The 14,382-nt window shown below is 38.8% G+C and overlaps 2 protein-coding genes across 3 annotated transcripts; both read left to right on the forward strand.

The window, feature by feature from the left end:
- Nucleotides 1–641: 641 nt before the first annotated feature.
- Nucleotides 642–10,996, forward strand: limk1b (LIM domain kinase 1b). Of its 2 annotated transcripts, XM_079486449.1 has the most exons (16): nucleotides 836–897; nucleotides 2,761–2,899; nucleotides 3,137–3,173; nucleotides 5,659–5,768; nucleotides 6,209–6,385; nucleotides 6,475–6,580; nucleotides 6,655–6,839; nucleotides 7,366–7,555; nucleotides 7,691–7,777; nucleotides 7,853–7,984; nucleotides 8,258–8,317; nucleotides 8,688–8,753; nucleotides 8,829–8,988; nucleotides 9,080–9,135; nucleotides 9,739–9,896; nucleotides 10,101–10,996. In XM_079486449.1, exons 4-16 carry the CDS (start codon nucleotides 5,713–5,715, stop codon nucleotides 10,273–10,275), a joined length of 1,608 nt encoding a protein of 535 aa, XP_079342575.1. In that variant the 5' UTR covers nucleotides 836–897; nucleotides 2,761–2,899; nucleotides 3,137–3,173; nucleotides 5,659–5,712; the 3' UTR covers nucleotides 10,276–10,996. The 2 variants fall into 2 exon arrangements, with proteins under 2 accessions (XP_079342574.1, XP_079342575.1); XM_079486448.1 differs by lacking the exon at nucleotides 3,137–3,173 and having other exon boundaries at nucleotides 642–897; nucleotides 10,101–10,987.
- On the forward strand, nucleotides 10,782–14,135 carry LOC306911257 (septin-5-like). The gene is made up of 11 exons (XM_079486457.1): nucleotides 10,782–11,056; nucleotides 11,432–11,653; nucleotides 11,724–11,865; nucleotides 11,972–12,058; nucleotides 12,137–12,260; nucleotides 12,401–12,535; nucleotides 12,752–12,869; nucleotides 13,006–13,101; nucleotides 13,191–13,287; nucleotides 13,456–13,595; nucleotides 13,729–14,135. Exons 2-11 carry the CDS (start codon nucleotides 11,441–11,443, stop codon nucleotides 13,738–13,740), a joined length of 1,164 nt encoding a protein of 387 aa, XP_079342583.1. The 5' UTR covers nucleotides 10,782–11,056; nucleotides 11,432–11,440; the 3' UTR covers nucleotides 13,741–14,135.
- Nucleotides 14,136–14,382: the final 247 nt, after the last annotated feature.

Here is a 14,382-nt window from a genome sequence, read left to right on the forward strand (position 1 = left end):
CTTAAAATCAAATACGACTAGACAAACATAAAGTTTTGCTACGTTTTAAGCATTAGCATCGTCTCAGATGTGTCTTCAAAGGTAAAATAGAAATAGACACACATTGGACAATTGTTGGCATACAATAATGGCCTAAAGATGATAAATTAATGTGAATTTGGTTTTGGAAGAATTTGACCTGTCGTTTTAGTTTATATTGAATTGTGACATCGGTGGTCTCTTGACAGATTCGAGTGCATTATAGGATCTCAGATCCTTTTTCAATTTACTTATCAGGAAGAAAACCTCTGAGATGGAGATGAGATCCCGAAGCTCATTTGTGTTCCTCAATTGTAATTGTTTTTGGGTGCAGATATGTATAAAGCGTGTATGGCACACCAGATGGCAATATGTAAATTCTCAAAGAAATCGACTTCAGATTTTGCTCAAAGGCTTTTTGGTTCAACTCACACAATCTACAGATCCAAAGCAAAATTTTCCCTTCTCTCAAAATTATTGTGCGTGGATGCACTTGTCAAAGGACTGGGATGCTCGTCTGGTCGTGAGGGTTCTCAGCAGGTGACACTGCTCGGGTAACTCTATCCTCCGACAGCCTGCATTCTTCCGCAGTCTTCATAAGGTGCGCTAAAGTTAGGAGGGGTGGGCGGAGTTAAACTCTCTTCAGACTCTTGGCAGGAAGCAGTGCCGCTCTTTGCATATCCAGAAATGAACGAAAACTAGGACTCACGGCAAAACAAATGACCGGGTGAACCTGTTTTGCTGAACTTTCTCCACCCACTGTAGTGTCTTTTCTCCACCCCTGGAACGAGTGAAGGAGAAGACCCAGTGCAGGACCACAACTGCTGCTATGCATAAGTCTTGTCAGGACCTGTATTGCAGGAGAGGAGGCAAAGCTAGGTAAGAAAGATGGTGCTTGTTTTGGTCAAAATTGCCTTAAGTTTTATTGACAACATTAGCTGTTGGGCTGTCATTTGATTAACGGTGTCATGGGACATATGCGTCTCACAAAGAAGCGCATTTTGGGCGAAAACTAAAAGAGGAACTTGTTGTTTATTTTAAGATTATTTTAAGATTTTGACTTTTTTTGTGAATGTGAGTTTATAGATTGTAACTTTGTCGCATAGATGAATTGCATGAAGGATCTTGTTTAAGACAAAAATATGTGTTTCGTGTAAATTCAGACTTGATGTTTGTTGTTTTCGCTCCCACTTCTCTATTCAGAATCCATTTTGCATTCATTCAAGTAGACTTTTGGACTCACATACAAACTTTTTACAAAAAGTCAAAAAAAATAATAAGGATAGGCCTATACCGTAAAAAACGTTCAAAAAATGTTTAATTCCAACAGTGCGAACAACGTAAAAAGTGACGTTACGAGTTTTTATGTTATTTTTACCCGGATTGCAAATTTTCAGTCTGTTCCTGTAATTTTACGGTTTTGTCGTATTATAAAAACAGTATAATTCTGTAAAATTACAGTCGATTTTCATTGTACTCTTTGAGTCAGGTTAGCGGAGGAAATGCCCACAAATACTGTGTGTCACAGAGAAAGTCTATTAAACATATAGACTGTGCTCTGCAAACTGGATACTGTGTCAATATGTCTTTAAGTCAAGTCAAGTCAGCTTTATTTATATGGCGCTCTTTGCAATTTTCATTGTTACAAGCTGTACAAGAAAACATTGACTGCAAATGCAAGTCAAAACACAGGTCAAATATCAGACATTCCCTTATAGTCATCTAACGTAAAAAGGTTTGTAAATGTCTTCGTATAACATTTATTCTGCATAAGTATCTGAGCAAGCTTTTAAATGACTTTCAAATTTACAAACATTTTGCGGTAACATTTCAATACACACTTGATTTTTGACACTACATGTGTTTTTTGTTTGAGAGGGCTGTATCTTGTTCTATGGAGGGATGGGAGAGCAGATAAGAACCAGATGTGAAACAAATGGCAGGCATCCTGTTCAGATGTGCAGAGAGAGGAAACGCCTCTTCGTTGGCTCGTTGCACTCGGTCTTGCTCAATATTACTCTAAGTTCAGAGCCGATTTGACAAACAAAATACTTAATTTTTCCAAAGTGCAAATGCCATGAGGCCTATTAAAAAGGTTTATTGCAAAGAAACACGTTCAGGCTGTTCCTCGTTGTTGAAACAACAGCACAACATTGTTATTTGTAATGAAAAAGGTTATTTAGACGATTTACAGCATTGTCTTAGAGAGCTTTTCACGGAAGGAAGTTTATTTGATGGTTCTTCCTGCTGTGAACCCATAATTTGCACCTATCTGCTTGTTAAAGGGATACTTCACATAAAAATGACAATTCATCATTTACTCACCTTTACTAACCAGACAGATTTTGCCCCCCATTGACTACCATCGTAGGAAAAAATACAATGGTCAAAAGTGCCCCAGAACTGTTTGGTGTCCTACATTCTTCAAAATAACTTGTTTTGTGTTCAACAGACAAAACAATTATTGTAATTTCTCCTACTATGGGAGTCAATAGAAGGCAAGACTCTACGAGTTGTTCTATTACCTTATTATTGATTGCGGATGAGTTGCAAAGCAGTTGAAATTGCTTAACTTATGATAAAGCATGTTGATTTATTGATCACATAGTCTAAATAACAATTCTAAACATTCTTTCACACAGTTTGAGTCATGAGGTTTAATCTATGCTTAAAATGAATTAAATTGAAAAAGTAAATAATAAAAATGTGATTTAAATCATTGTCTGTTTCTTTCTTTGTTAGGTGTTGTGAATGTAATTCGGTTCTTTCTCACTGGTACTATGAAAGAGATGGACAGTTCTTCTGTAAACAACATTATTTGTTACGATTTGGAGAACAGTGTCATGGCTGCACCGACTCAATCACTACTGGTCTTATTATGGTAAGCACATAACCCTGTCTAATCATCTTAAGGTAAATACACACTGTCAAATCGTTTTAAAAACACGGAAAGCTTTGGATTAGGTGTGAGGAGGAATGCTCAGCTCAGTGATTCTGAATACCACTTATACATTGACATCACAGTAGCATTTCCCATGTAGCACAACAATTTTTTTACATTTATCTTTGTTGTCCCAGATACCCAAAGCATGATGTGATAAAAATCTTGTTTATTCAGGGCAAAGTTTTGAAAACTGTAACACTGGATTTCTAAGGTTTGTATATTTACATCTGTTATACATATTTTATAAGTATATGCGCATTGACTTTTCTAAACTTTGAAACTATGGGCTGTATGTCAAACATTATTTGGAATATTTCATATGTATACTTACCACAGTAATGATGAGGCTGGAGAGCTGGATCCAAATGCAGTAAATGTATTTAGTCAAACCAAAGAACATCAGTACAATAGATAACACAGGAAACAGGAACTAAGGAATACAAACTAAAAGTCCACAACATCCCGGGGAAACAAGAGGCAGATATGTGACAGAGCCCCCCACTCTAAGGAGCAAATTCCAGATGCTCCTAAACAATATGAAACAAGTCCAGGTGGAGAATGGGAGGGATGGAGGGTCAGGCCCGTGAAGGGGAAAAGGACCTGAGCCGTGGAGGAGAGGCAGACCTGGGCTGTGGAGCAGGGCCTGATGGAATCCAGGGCAGAGCTGGAGGTGGAGCCGGCAGGGCTGTTAGCCTGGCCGTGGCAGGCAGGGCTAGACAACATGGAGGTGAAGGCAGAGCTGGAGGCCTGGATGTGGTAAGAGAAGCCAGTGCAGCCATCTTGACTGAGGCACTTGGCATGGAAGAGTCCCGAGCGTCCATCTTGTCAGTAGCCTCTGGAGCAAAAAAAAGCAATACACAGCCAAGACACACCACAAGGCTCCAACCACAACCGTCAGAGCTGACTCCAGGGACAGGACCTCAAGAACAGACGCCTCCAGGACCACCGGACATGGGATCACCGTGCTTGGGACTTAGGGACACCTGCCACCCGACCATCTTGTGAACGGGCTCAGGGTGTGTGCTGTCATCTTGTGAACGGTCTCAGGGCAGGTGGCCATCTTGTGAACGGGCTCAGGGCTGGCATCAATCTTGTGAGCGGGCTCAGGGCTGGTGGCTATCGTGTGAACGGGCTCAGGGCTGGTGGCCATCTTGTGAACGGGATCAGGGCTGGTGGACATTTTGTGAACAGACTCAGGGCTGGGGGCCATCTTGTAAACGGGCTCAGGGCTGGTTTCCATCCTTTGAACAGGCTCAGGGCGTATGGCCATCCTGTGAACGGACTCAGGGCCAGTGGCCATCTTGTGAACAGGCTCAGGGCTGGTGGCCATCTTGTAAACAGGATCAGGGCTGGCGGGCATCTTGGGAGCGGGCTCTGGACTTGCGACTGTGATGACCGGGCTGGCCACCATTAACGTGTTGTGAGCAGGCTATAGCCAGTCCAGCTATGTGGTCAACGGAGCCCGATGCCTGCCGCCCCCCTCCAAAAAACAGGTCCAAGAAATCCTGTGTTCGATCCTCAAGGGCGTGGCAGCCCTCGCGTAGCACAAGTAAGCGAGCTCCTGGGGATAAAAGATCTGCTGAATCCATTGTTGGTCTGGTATTCTGTAATGATGAGGCTGGAAAGCTGGATCCAAATGCAATAAATATATTTAATTAAACCAAAAAACACAGGTACAAAACACAAAGAGATGAAAAAAGAACATTCGTACAGTGCAACATAACACAGAAAATAGGGACAAGGAATAGAGGGTATGGTCCATACAACACTTCAATGTCCTTTGTAAGTCATAGGGAAGTCCTAAGGATCACCGTTGAGTCCAGCTGCTTGTAATTTCAGCAAATAATTGCGTGTTTTAGTCCTGGTTTCTTTGTTTCTCCTATTCTCCTCAGCCATGTTGCTGCGTGTTTTACCACTCAGGGGAACGTGTCCTGGCACTCAAGGGGGGCGTGTCCTGGCATGTTCACATGGGAAAGTGACATCAATGCATACCCTCTATACAAACTAAAAGTCCACAACAACCAGGGGAAACAAGACACATGTTGACACAACCATAAGCCTTGATCATAATGTTTTTGTAGTGTTTTTTGCAGTTTTACAAAAATGTATAGTTAATGAAAATAAATGATGATGTCATTTTTATGTGACTGCTTGAAGATTTAGACAGTACATTGGAATTGTTTAGCCAAATTAAATGAATATAAATATAATTTAGCTACTTGTTTTAAAAACATGTCATGTTACAAAAAGGAAGAATAACCGGTAGTTGCTGAGACTTGTTTATTTTTTTTACTAAACCAAAATCAACATCTGCCATTCCAGCTTTTAGGGAGTCATTGGCTGGAAGACATTAAACTCAGTAAATTCGTATGTCTTTCTCTACTAGATTGCGCAAACAAACAACATTCCTTGCACTGATGACTGTAAACAGACAGACTGTCTTATCATGGCTGTATTAGACTGGAACTTTGTAGTTTCAAATCCTTTTCGTTTTTTTCATGGTTTCCCTCTTTGACCTGAGGGCGGACAACACCTCCCACTCCCAATCTCACTTCCTCTCATTGTGCTGCTTCAATTCTAATCCGTCATGTCCCCACCTCAATACCTCCCTTCATTCTTGGTTTCTCTGTTGAATTCATGATAACCTTTAATGGAAAATAGTACACTGATGTTGCCTCTTCCTTCCCTCCCTGCAGGTGGCTGGGAAGCAGAAATATCATCCCGAGTGTTTCCTCTGTGAAATCTGCAACATGTTCATTGGAGACGGCGATTCTTTCACTTTAGTGGATTTGAACACTTTGTACTGGTTGGTTTCAAAAGCTAAGACACAGACCAAATGTATTAAATAAATCTGATTCTGATTATTATTATTATTATTAGTAGTAGTAGTAGGAGGAGGAGGAGGAGGAGGAGGAGGAGGAATAGTATCATTGTTACTACTACTACTACTCTAATAATGATCATTATTATAAGTATTACTACTCATATTATTATAGTAATAATAATAATAATAATGACTGTTATTATTACCATTGTTAATAGAATTATTATTATTTATTTATATATCAAATTATTGTGATGCATTTAATAACAACGAAATTATAATAATTATTATTATATAACACGTACACATTATTATTTTGCTTAAACAATACATTTGAACAATGCATTTTATTTTGAACAGATTTTCAGGGTTGTGATATCTGTCTTTTTTATCTAATTTTTACATCACTTCCTGTCTGATAGTGGACAATGTTATTACCAAAAGGCAACAACGCAGGATTCAGTATCAAAAGGTTCATGCCTTCCTCATACAGTTATGTCGATGTCATTTCCACCCTCTGCTGAAACCAAGCGAGGTTTAACTTTCGCTGTGGAACAGAATCCTGTCAATGACGCAGGCCCCATGATCCGTGTTTCTCAGTAAGTCATCACATAAAACTCAATTACACCTCAACAAATACATTTACGTTCAATTTATCCGAATTCCCCCAATTCCTTCGAAAAAACAGACTGGACGTGCACTGCATGACCCCTGAGTTGAAGCCTTTGATCCATGTGGGAGACAGGGTTCTTGAAATCAATGGAATCTCTGTTCAAAACATTCCACCAGATGAGGTATATCCTTCCCTAGATAATAATACACTTTATCACACGTCCATGTGTAACATATTATGCTTTAAATGTCTTAGTTAGATCTGGTGATTCATGACACAGAGCATTGGCTGCAAATCACGACTGAACATGACCCTAAAGACCTCACGAAACACAAGGACTTATCAGGCCTGCTGGGGGAAGAACTGGACCAGCCGGGAACATTAGGATTCTTACCTCTTCCAAGCAGTAGACGAACATGCATTCGACCCCGACATATTCTGTAAGCATTTAGCTGATTATATTACATTTTAACACTTATATTACATTTTCTGAATAAAACCCTTTGAATAATTTCATTCAAAATCTGACTCATAACTTAATAGTGGAACACAAAGAAAGGTATTCTGAGAAATGTCTCTTTGATTTTTTGTTCATACAGTGGAAGTCAATGTTTTGTTCAGAGGTGTATAAAGACCTCACATTATGAAGTGTTATGTTTTGATTACCTTAGAATGAGTTATTTCTATCTATAGTACACCCTTGCAGGGAATTCACCCTGTTGTTTCTACAGTAGCCCTGAACGGACAAACTTCTCTACAGAGTGTGTTTCGTAAATATATTATCTCCTTCAGCAAAAATGACATCTTAGTGCTGTGTCAGCCGGTTAACATTATGCCTGTGTCGATAAATCGGTTTGGCAGATGATAAATTCTTCAGATATTATTAAACTTAACTACTAGATGTCACTAATAGCTCTCTTGTTGTCTCTGGCAACACAATTCATTTGTCTTTATGTCCCTCTGCAGGCGCAGCTGCAGTATCGACAAAGCTCCATGCTCACAACGACACTCCACACTCCTGTCCCATAGAAAAGACATTAATCGATCCGAGTCTCTGCGTTTTGACTCTACTGATAAAACACAGCGCATTTTCCGTCCTTCTGACCTTGTATACGGTGAAGTCCTGGGGAAAGGCAGTTTTGGACAAGCCATCAAGGTAAAGCAGAGAAAGAGCTGGTAAAATATTTTGATGTTGTTTGTGCAGATTGAAATTCAGAACATAGAACGAGTTGTGCAATATCAAATCAGATTCATACAATAGATATGATAACCTCATGCTTGGTTTTGTCAGGTGACACATGTGGAAACAGGTGAGGTGATGGTGATAAAGGAACTTCTTCAGTTTGATGAAGAGACTCAGAAGACATTTCTAAAAGAGGTTTGCGGCTTGTGCGTGCTTATAGATTTTCAGACTGCTCAGGATGATTTCTAACTGAACGATGTTTGGCTGTAGGTCAAAGTGATGAGATGCCTTGAACATCCAAACGTCTTAAGGTTTATCGGCATTCTTTACAAAGACAAGCGGCTAAACCTGATCTCCGAGTATGTGCAAGGAGGAACTTTGAGAGACACCATCCAGAAAATGGTTTGCATGGGTTTTTTTCTTATCACTTGCCAAACCTGCAGTCATTAAAAATAAATAAATGCAATAGTTCAAGAATAAATTAAAGGGATACTTCCCCCAAAAATGAATCACTTTTAACGGTACATTTAGTTCTGAATGTATTTTTGCATTACCCTTTACCTAAATGAATATTTTATGTATTTATTATTTACACTATATTTATGCATTTGTATTTTATGTTTCTTTGTCCTACATGTAGACAATAAAACCCAAATCATTTTTCTCTTAAACTAGGACAAGGGTCATCCCTGGAAACTGAGAGTGAGCTATGCCAAAGACATTTCTGCTGGAATGGTGAGTAAACAAAAGTGATATTTTCTTTGCAGAGTTAAAATACGATTCAACATTGAAAAGTACAAGCAGTGATAACCTGTACTGTTAAACAGTATCTAAACTATGCAGGAAAACATTATTGCATGGACCTTAACTTCTTCTTCGTAGCTATTGCCTCATCACTTCAGACTTGTTTTGATAGAGTTAAGAATCTGAAGCAGTCATACTGTAGCAGTCAATTTTTGTGATAAATCTTGTCATATGAGTATGCTTTCAAATAACCGTCTGTTCCAGCCCCTACCTGTTTTGTGTCTAAAAATGGCATAACAAATTGTGCGAATTGCACTTTTTAAACTTTTCAGTGAAAGAAATGTTTCTCTCTCCATCACAGACATACCTGCATTCAATGAACGTCATTCACCGGGATCTAAACTCACACAATTGCTTCGTCAGAGAGGTCAGAAAACATTCATTTTCATAAATGCAGATGGATTACCGTGCAGGATTTGAATGTGTGACATTTTCCTCCCAGAACCAGTCAGTGGTAGTTGCAGACTTCGGTTTGGCTCAGCTTGTGAAGGAGGAAAAGAATGCTTCACCTGGACAAGTGTCCAAAATGAACAAGTTTGGACGTAAAAAGCGATATACTGTCGTGGGGAACCCGTACTGGATGGCGCCAGAAATGATCAACGGTGAGATTTATGGATGATTTCTTTAGTGTACTGTTGAGATCTAAGGATTGCTGTGTTTTACTGTATTTACACATTCTTTTCTCACCTGCAGGAAAAGACTATGATGAACATGTTGATATTTTCTCATTTGGGATACTGCTTTGTGAGGTAAATATAAATAAATAAGGAATAAGAAGTTGTGCTATATTGTGAATATAGACTAAAAGATGTGCCTTAATTCCTGTTAAGTGACAGTTCATCCAAAAATGAAACCCTCTTGTCATTTTAAACCTTCATCAGCAGAACACAAAAGAAGATATTTTGAAGAAAGTTGGTTACCGAACAACGCTGGTCCCCATTCTCTTCTATTGTATGGACACAAAACCAATGCAAGTGAATGGGTGACAGTTAACAACATTCTTCAAAATATCTTCTTTTGTGTTCTACAGAAGAAAGAAAGTCATAACAAGGGTGAGTAAACGATGACTATCACTTTAAGTCATGACTATATACACAATATAGCACAATCTTGACTCAAGTGTAACCATATGTTTCATTAGGACACAGTTGTCATGTTTCGTATTGCAATATTATCGAGGTCATCCTCACAATAGAATATATTGACCCTGTGAAATCAGTATGTTGCAATGCAACAAATATAATCTGTACAATATGAATTCGAAGAATGCCTTTTTTTATATTGACATCGATATTCTCTTTAAGTTTTCTTTTGAAATCTAACAGAACACGCGAATGTATTTCTCATGGCAGATTATCGGCAGGGTTTATGCTGATCCAGACGACCTCCCCCGCACGCAGGAGTTCGGTTTAAATGTAAAGGAGTTTCTGGAGCGCTGTTGGTCCCAAGATTGCCCTCCGGTGTTCTTTCCCATCGCGGTTCTGTGTTGTGCCTTGGAGGCTGAAAAAAGGTGCTTGTCATTCAAACCACATAAACAAATGTCATCATGTGGTTTCCCTTACGGAACAAAATATAATGCAACCTAACCTAAATAACACATTTCCAAGTGCTTTGCACAATTCCTTATGTGTTATTAGATTTATTGCAAGATTTATGTTGATGTATTATTCTATATATTTTAAAACACACATTAAATGATTTGACATTTTTACAGGCCCCCTTTTGATAAATTGGAGGAGTGGTTCGGCAACATGTTGATGCACTTGGAGATGACATTTCCTCTAATGTCAGAACTGGATAAAGTCTGTCAGTCATTTTGGGACGAGCACAGCCAGTCGAAACAAACGGACGGGATGCCATCCAAACAACCGGAGTTTGGCAAGAGCTGAAGTGGGGTGTGCTGCTGACTATAAAGCAAACAAAAGCACGCAGGGAATCACTGATGTAATGATATAATGAAGTTGGAAATCTTCCTGATAGTGAGGCCCCGCCATTCCTACAGCAGTCCACGTCTTCATAAAATGATATTGAATGAGCTACTTTTTAACCTTACAGTAGGCTCATTTTAAACAGTATGTCAACCTTTTATTTATTGTGAAAGTCAGTCAGTGTTATCTTTTATGATTTTTTTCATATTTATGGTTTTATTTGATGTAATTCACACAACATGTTATGTTTTTTAAGACCACTGTATGTGTTTGTACGAATACGCTGCAGTAATGTACTGTACTGTATATCGGATTCAGAGGTGCTGTCATATCAATTGTTCAATTTTATTAATAATAGCCTTATTTTAGGCTATACGTGCATTTCATATAGGCGAACTTAATACATTTCCTTCATCGTGTCAAGTATATTTGTAATATGTATCCCACTTTTAACATACTGTGAATGTGCTGTCAAGCTCTTCTGAAGGAATAAACGCGTTGATGCTGCCGCGCGAGCGGGTTTCCATGGTTTCATCTGAATTGTATTTGAAATTGAATCCTCAACGGCTTTTTATTTCATTAACCGAAGCCACGTTTCTTACTTAAAGTATTAGTTTTATACATATATTGCCACTTTACGTCTTTTGAACATATTAAACACCTTTTTGAGTTCAAAACTAGCAGATATTCGTTAAATTTCCTCAACGATTGCTAAGCGATGGACAGCCGCGGTGAGTGACGAGTAAACCGTTAGCCTGTTTGATACCAACATGCTCAACGACTATTGATGGATTTGTTCGATTAAATGTAGTTTTAATAAATTAACATGGACGTTTACTGTCTAAACCACGGAATTCGCAGACCGTGGAGTGTTTGTACATCATCTTTCATTGAATTGATAGAGAGACAACACGATATGTATCGTTATAAGTATTCACCTTTTCATTTATGATATCTCTCCCAACGCTTCGTCATCTTTGCTGTCTGAATGTCATTAAACATCAGCCCCAGAGGGAGAGGTAGGTGTCATCTTTTAAGGTGAAATACAATAACAAATTTTGTCCTAGTAGAAGACCGTCAAAGTCCAGTTTTACATTTTGATTTGGTTTATTGTTAGTGTTCTGGCATGGCGGTATTTGAGTCAGAAAGCTATGACATGGCCGGTTCTCCTGCCGGTTCCTCCACCAGCACCGCTGAACCACACGATGAAGAGGAAACTGTGGATTTCTCACAGGACCCCTTCTTCTTCTCCCCTCCGCCTGTACCAAAGTCTCATGACACTGATGATGGATCGTCTTTTAAACCCAGGACTCAACTGGACCCCTTTGCCCTCTTGGAGGTAGAGAAACACACATGCACAAATTCAACGAAAGACATAAATGTCTTTTATACACGTTTGTACTTTCCAGGACCGAGACAGGGATTATTCCGTCATCAACAACAACACACTGTCAAACCAAGAGAAGCAATATGTCGGCATTGACACACTTCTAAACCAAGTCCATCGTAACTCATTGAAAAGGGGATTTGAGTTCAATCTAATGGTCGTTGGTAAGAAGAGAAAGTGATTCATAATAACACACGAAAAAAGTTCAATCCATTTTGTAGGAATGTTTGGTTTGGTCTTTCTGAATTCTAGTGTGATGTTTTTGTTTAGGTGAATCTGGTCTAGGCAAATCCACACTTGTTAACAGCCTTTTCCTCACAAACCTCTACATGGACCGGCACGCTTATGACGTCTCGGGTACTCAACATTACTCAGCACTACACGCAGGGTTTCCAAAGAGGCCTGTTGTGAAATGTATGTTTTTTAATCTAACAGAGAAGATAACACAGACAGTATCAATAACAAAGACTGCTGTCGAAATCGTGGAAAACGAAGTAAAGCTGAAGCTCAATATTGTCGACACTCCTGGTTTCGGGGACGCCCTCAATAACAGTAAAAGGTATTCTGCATTTCAAATGATGTTCTTCCAAATCTTCACATTACACTTTTGTTAACATTGATCATTTTTTAGTCACTTGTGTGTTTAGAAAGGTCTTATCAAACATACAGAGATGTTGTTACACATGGTTTTGTAAGCAGCTGGAAGGCTGCGGTGGATTATGTAGATCAGCAGCTGGAGAAGTACCGCAGAGATGAATTCGGGCTAAACCGCAAGAACATGAGGGACAACAGAGTGCACTGCTGTCTGTACTTCATCTCACCTCATGGACATGGGTAAAACTGGAAGCACTTCTATAGTTATTATTTGAAGAATTTGTAATATTAGTTATTGGGACATCTCTTAAAAACATTCCTGAACCGCCCTCTGGTGGACAGAGATGGAAATACATTCATTTCTGTTGATTTTGAGTGATTTTAGGAGACACTACATTGACACTTTGTATTTGCTATGAGATCTAGGCGATTAACGCATTTTCCTTGTGCTGTCAGACTCAGGCCAATTGATGTGAGATTTATGGCGGCCCTGCATGGGAAGGTCAACATTGTGCCTGTGCTGGCCAAAGCAGACAGTCTGACCCCGACAGAGATCCAAGAGATGAAAACTCAAGTTAGTATGCACTAAAATACGTTGCAAACACTGATTGACAGATGGTTTTAGTTTGGATTCTGATACACATCCAACATCACAACAATCCACATTTCTTCTGAATTATGGTATTCACAAATAACGTTTGTGTCCATAGGTAAGAACTGAAATGAACAAATACAACATCCATTTCTTCCAGTCACCGGAATCTAATCTGGAAAATAATGATGTTCTCGGGATGCAGGACCTAAAGGTTTAATAATTCATCTTGTGTTTTGTTGGCCTTGCGTAATTTGTATTATTGATGTGATCATTTTATGATGTTTCTCTATGCTCTTATAGGACATTATACCCTTTGCTGTCATTGGCAGTAATACAGTAGTGGAGAGCAACGGCAGGAGAGTGCGAGCCCGTGTCTACCCATGGGGTGTTGTTGAAGGTACACACTAATGTAATAAAGTGCATTGGATAATTATGGATGTTTTACAGACATATGGTTATTTTGATTGTGCCTTTGTCAGCCGTCTGCATTATATTTAAATACTTTATACATTATATTTAAATATGAACTACTCTTTTAACATTCTTTCTTTTTTCTCTCTAACAGTCGAGAATCCATCTCACAGTGATTTTGTGCTTCTGAGGAACATGCTGATCCGCACACACATGCAGCACCTGAAAGATGTGACGCATCAGAAGCTGTATGAGAACTATCGAATAAATTACCTGTGCAAAAACCCTCATCTGGTAAAAGTGACACACACACACACACACACACACACACACACACAGTGGCACTGTGACACACGCAACTCGTGCTTTTGTATTGAGAGAATTCTGTGAGACTGTTCATAATAACTTTATTATGTTTTACCAATAGGTGAATGAGTAATGGTGTAACAGAAGAGGACAACAGAGAACTTGCTAGTTAAAACAGAAACAAATGTTAGGAGAAGATAATAAATAGGCTTAGTACAAATAAAATGAATTTAACATAAAAATACAATTCAGGGAAGAAGTTCTGAAAAAATGATTATATTGGGTGATCGTTTTCAGGGGTGGATTTACGGGATGCAGGGTTTTTCATGACCCCACTTTGTTGAATGTTTGAGGTACATACATTGTTTTAGGGTATGTCAACAACAAGTTGAATAATACAATTGTTGTATGTTTGTACATTTTGAATGAATTGCTTTCTGTTTCAATAAATACAACAACATAACCATTGAAAAACATGTTACATGTCAAAATATACAAAATGGCCACAAAATAAAAACATCACTGTTGAAAACGAACAAGACATCTCTAAAACAAGTTAAACTCCAAGCCGGTGAGAAATCCAATCCGACAGATGAGGGAGCAACATTTTCTTGCTATTTCTAAAAATTTGTGGATAAATAATTAAGATATTAAGGAAATCTTATTTATGATTTTTCTTTCTGGTTAACATTGCATTAAGAAAAAATCCAGATATCTAGGCCTACACTCAGTTATAGACACTGTGTTTATAAAAAAACACTCTTGTTCTGATGAT

This window comes from Barbatula barbatula (assembly GCF_947034865.1).
Source record: "Barbatula barbatula genome assembly, chromosome: 22".
Taxonomy (NCBI): Eukaryota; Metazoa; Chordata; class Actinopteri; order Cypriniformes; family Nemacheilidae; genus Barbatula; species Barbatula barbatula.